At 38.8% G+C, this 5,288-nt stretch overlaps 1 protein-coding gene across 1 annotated transcript; it reads left to right on the top strand.

The window, feature by feature from the left end:
- Nucleotides 1–1,625: 1,625 nt before the first annotated feature.
- On the top strand, nucleotides 1,626–5,078 carry LOC107193890 (B9 domain-containing protein 1-like). The gene is made up of 5 exons (XM_015583426.1): nucleotides 1,626–1,751; nucleotides 1,894–2,005; nucleotides 2,950–3,058; nucleotides 3,237–3,355; nucleotides 4,975–5,078. The coding sequence occupies exons 1-5, from the start codon at nucleotides 1,626–1,628 to the stop codon at nucleotides 5,076–5,078; spliced, it is 570 nt and encodes a 189-aa protein (XP_015438912.1).
- The last annotated feature ends 210 nt before the right edge of the window (nucleotides 5,079–5,288 follow it).

The raw sequence follows: 5,288 nt of genomic DNA, 5'->3' as shown, positions 1-5,288 counted from the left end.
ATTTATAAGGTTTATTGTGAAAGGTGGGTAGATGTAGAACTTGTGATTCCATCTATCTGCCTTGGGCCTCCACTCGCAGCAACCTCCTCGTGGTGAGGCCTGGGAAATCGGTATTATCTTCGGTAAAGTACTGTAAACTGAAGACAATATCGAGCTAATGGCTGCGAACTTCGAATCTATTTCTTAAAACCACGTTCTATATTACATCGATCTAGGATTATTTTAGAAATCGATATGAGATTCGAAGTGTAAAAATGTCTAATGCTTTGAATGTTTTAGAAAATTATTCGAGATAAAGATGTATGGAACTACTGAACAGGTTACTACAGAAACTAACTACTGCCTACGTCTTTTAAACTTGGGCTGTAGTAGTATCTGCAGAAACTGTCATTGTTGTTGGGGTTACTATATAATTTGCTCACGGAAGCACGCACAAGTGTCAGTCAGATTTCGCAGTTGCACGAGCAACATTAGACCGAGCTCGAGACTCGTACGAGCACAGCGATAAAGGATCACGTTTCAAAACTCTTGCGCATGCTTCGAGGGTTATATGACCCCGCGCTCTCGCCAAACGGGTCTGTGGCGCCATCTCCGGGGGTTCTATGAACCACGTTCTCACCAAACGGGGTCTCTGGCGCCATCTCTAGGCGCGAACCGACGTTCTGACCCCACGGGGTCTCTGACGCCATCCCGGGGGTTCTATGACCCCACGATCTTACCACACGGGTCTCTGGCGCCTCCACCGGGGGTTCTATGATTCCATGAGACCACTACACGGGTCCGTGGCGCCTCCACCAGGGGTTCTATGACCCCACGATCTCACCGCACGGGTCCCTGGCGCCTCCTCCGGGGGTTTTATGACCCCACGTTCGCACCACACAGGGTCTCTGGCACCGAAGAATAGTTGGCGCCGAATATTAGTGTTTCTTAACAATTTGTATCTTAAAAAATTGCTTCCGATTTGCTCCCTCGGAATCTAAAATTCCTCCCATCGCAACGTTTACATTTAATAAGGTATTCGCAACTGAAAAAGCAAAAATGTATTGTTTGCAAAGTAGATAGTAAATAATCTTTTTACACAAATGTCTTCTTTCACAAATGTAATCTTTATTCCCTTGTCTTAACAAAGATATGTTTACCATAATACATATTACTTGATATCACTATCCAAGTGAACGTAAATATGTTTATTTAAAGCATGAAATTTACACAATGAAACGTCACGCTTCTAACACATATCCTGAATTAGAGAAATAAGCTGAATCTTGCTTTTAATTTTGCAAAATAGAAAAATTCGTCGACAAGACGTCGTTAACTGTACCGACGCGACTGTTGCACGAACACCCGAGACAATTAACTAAAATGAGTCACGTTTTTTGAATACTAAAAGGGAAAACACCTTTACTTAGTCCCCACCCTCCGATCGCTTCAACCGGTGCCATATGTTCCGTAAAAGTAGGACGCATGCCTCGTTACCACGACGACGAATTCACATAACCGTACACAAAACAGCCGGTACACCCGGAAATAAACGCGTGACTTAAGATCTTCCATTACAAAAAACAACCGAAGTGTTCCCCTGTCTCCATTTTTCCGTTCTGTATTCTTTTTATCATAAGGCTGTCATGTCAGTCAACGGTGAATTTTTTCTATCGATCACCGGTTCCATCGAGCACGCGGAGTTTTACGACGCGAATAACGTCTATTGCAAGTACGGGTTTCACTTTGGCCCCGAATGGACCGTAGTCGCCGTGAGTTGTTTTTTTTTTTTTTTACTTTACAAGCCCGTGCTGTTACGTCGCGTCGCGACGACCGGCGCGGTATACCTATCGCTTTTCCAACGTGAAATTTTAGCCTCACGTCGGCCGTTATCGGCTGATAAAATTCCGTTAGGGTATCGAGGAGGGTCTGACGCAGATGTGTAAGTGCAGCAGCGACCCGCGAAACCTGGCTGTTTGGAACTTTCCGATCGAGATCACGTTTAAAAGTACCAATCCCCATGGATGTAAGTGGAACAATCGCGTTTAACATTCCCGTGAGATTGAATCGACATGTTCGTGAACTGTTTCAACAATTGCTGGACTAACAAGGAGGGAGCCCCAACTTCGGGTCGCCGAGTTTAACCTCCAGACACCATACTAGTGCGAATTTCAGTGAAACACTGCTTCGTCTGTTCGTTTTGAAATTTACCATTTCTTTTTTAACAAATTTTTATAGTTACAAAATTATTTCTCACTTTTACGATTATCACCATTGAATTTCTGAAGATATTGTGCCCTAAAAAATGTGTTATGATTTCTATTTACTTTTATTTTCTTCAAGTTCTTATTCACCAAAAATTCAAAATCCCAATTCGCACTAGTGTGGTATTTGTGTGTGATGGGTATGGTGTTTGAGGGTTAATGAAACTGTTAGGATATGCAGTAGGTTTTTTCCCCTTTATAAATTATCCCCTGCATAGGGTGAGATATTTAAAAGTGTTTGAGTTGCTTTTGAAGTTTTCCGCGTGACTTAAGTGAAAGTTGTGCAATGGTAAATTGTTTCTATCGTGACGGTCAGTACTCAAATACGTTCCAAATACATCCACAAATCTTTGGAAGGGACGTATTTCAACCCTAACCGTCACGTTAGAAACCATGGACGTTGCTCTGTGGAAAACTTCAAAAGCAACTAACTCAACAACTTTTGTGTATCTGCCACTATATAGAAGGTGATTTCTAATGAGGAAGAAATCTACTATATGACATAAATGTTTCATTAGAAGCGGCCAGTCGAAATTGGGGTCGATTACAAGTTGAAATGATTAAGGACCAGAAGAAATAAATAGGAGGTGTTTTTATACGACTTTTTAAAATGCTCAGTCTATCTTCGCAATTTTCGTATTTGTATATAATTTCTTTGTGATTTTTTTTATTGTGGTTACAATGACTGAAAAATTTACTATTCTAGGGCCACAATTAATAATATCAGTCTACGGCTTGGACATCTTCGGACACGACGTCATTACAGGATACGGAGTGTGCCATTTACCATTAAAGACTGGTTACCACGAGAAAAGGTATCAAGTTTTAATTACGCTAAATTATTTTTAATTCTACGAAATGCATCGATTAATCGAATTTATAATAAAAGTTTCGCCACCGGTGATAATAGTCTTGAGTTTACGGATCGCATCGAGTTCGATCATTCGACTAACATGGACTAATTAAGAACGTAATGGGGCGGGAATTTTGTAGGGTGTCGGTGTACGTACCGGAGTCCTCTTCGACATTACAACGATTTGCAGCCTGGTTGACCGGTCGACGACCAGAACTAATTGATCCAGCGATATTGGCCTCCGGCGGCGGAAGAGAACGTAAGGCAATATTTGGAACGATTTCACGTTGGCTCGTGGGTGACACACCGGTGACAGTAAATTAATTGACCCGTGGGGATTCAGCGAATTTAGGACAGCTGATACGGTTGGCTGTATTAATATGCACAGTCCCTACAAACAGCCGATTGAATTAAATCATTCGACTTGTCAAATGCCCCAGCATTAATCAGTCGATACGCTTAGTGTTGTTTCGTAGTAAAAACCATTCATTTAATGGTACAGATCCAAGACGTACAATGAGTCTTACAACTTTTTAATTCGAATGATTAATATTTCTTAAAATATATTATACATTCTGAAACGTTTAGCGATAAAGATATATTGTGCAGTAACTAAGCTTTCGAATGATATATCATTAATTGAAAATAGTAATATACGTAAATGGAAACTTAAGCAAATCTTCGAAACTTTTATTTCATAAAAGTATTCTAATTCGTACAGTTTAAGGGGTCACATGGCATTTATAAATATTTGTAAGTTTTTTTGATTCCACAAGGATACAACTGCTACGAGTACAATTACTTTTGTGAGCTTCATTTCTATTACTATGAATTTATATAATATATTAGTATATTACTATATTAATATGAGTTATTAATCATATTACTATGAATAGTTATTCTTCAATAAACGAAGCATCATTCGAAAGCTTAGTTATCACAATACATATCCCTATTATTTTTTTTTAAACAAACAGTAATTGTGGTAATGGTAACAATTTGAAGAAAAATGTGTTAATTTCTATGAAACAACCTGTGCATTTTTTTTATTATTTGAAAACGGTTGAATTTATTTAAAAAAAGTCTGCGTAAGTCAATAGAGAATGGTATTTAGAATATATGTGCGAAAGATGAAGTTGATCGAATGAATGGTGAGGCAGTTATCATGCCCACCGTTTTAAAAAATGATGTCTCGAGAATCGAGAGAAACACGTTCGAAGATTTAAAAGAGTTTTAAAGTTACGTCAAATGGAAATCTTATAATCTACTTTTAATCAGCAGTGCCAGCAACATAAAACTGACCTTGCATTGCAGTTTTAGTTTAAATAATTGACAAAATAATTACTAAGCAATAATACATTAATAATTTCTAATTTGACTAAGTTCGTTAATAATTCAAATATCAAGTTTGAGCTTAAAATACTTATAAGATATATGTCTTTCAAAATATGTATGTTAAAAAAATCAATTGTTTTTAAGTAGAGAAACGTATATGAGCCCTTAAACGTGACAGACTCACCGACGTCTAAAAAGTTATTTTGAAATAGACGAAGCTCAAAATTTGATCTCTCCAAATGATTGAAGTTCATTGTCAGGGGTCATACATATCGGCAAACCTAAAATTTCACTCGCTCACAAACGCATTCCCACACTCGTAACGAACTAAACGATCCAAAGACCGTGCACTTTCTGATTTCGCGGTTCTCAAAGTTAGCCGAATAAAGTGGTTGGCCGAATGGAGCCTCTTAACTCAGAAACACAGTTTATTTCCCGAGACTTCCGGTCGCTATAAACCGCACATAAAACTATACGCGCCTGATATTTCTTCGTGGTACGAGGACCAGTCCTCGGGTTTTACGATTTCCTTTATAATTGCAGTCACGCGCATGAGAGTGGAGGGTATTGTCACCGTAACGTTCAACGTGGTGCTGAAAGATTTTTTCAAGCTGGGATACAACAATGGCGAGAAGCTGAAGAAGTAATAGGATTTACCCCCGTGATCGTTGCGTTCTTAATGTAATACTTCTACCAGAGAACGAAAACATTATATTTTGTGAAATATGTGCTGATTCATTACTAGACTAATTGTAAAGGTGATTATCTATTTGTTGTGGATCTTCGTATCGTATTATCATTGTGTTTCAATGTGGACGTCCAAGCGTTGCATCGTTGCGCGTGAAGATGTGATACAA

The sequence above is a fragment of the Dufourea novaeangliae genome, unplaced genomic scaffold, assembly GCF_001272555.1.
Source record: "Dufourea novaeangliae isolate 0120121106 unplaced genomic scaffold, ASM127255v1 scaffold21, whole genome shotgun sequence".
Taxonomy (NCBI): domain Eukaryota; kingdom Metazoa; phylum Arthropoda; class Insecta; order Hymenoptera; family Halictidae; genus Dufourea; species Dufourea novaeangliae.
Note: the sequence above shows the minus strand (reverse complement) of the source record. Positions and strands in the feature narration are given on the sequence as shown.

Coding starts and splice junctions, on each gene's coding strand:
- LOC107193890 (XM_015583426.1), top strand. CDS start 1,626: ATGTCAGTCAACGGTGAATTTTTTCTATCGATCACCGGTTCCATCGAG. Junction 3,059..3,236: donor ACTGGTTACCACGAGAAAAG/GTATCAAGTTTT, acceptor GGAATTTTGTAG/GGTGTCGGTGTACGTACCGG. Junction 3,356..4,974: donor CTCCGGCGGCGGAAGAGAAC/GTAAGGCAATAT, acceptor TTATAATTGCAG/TCACGCGCATGAGAGTGGAG.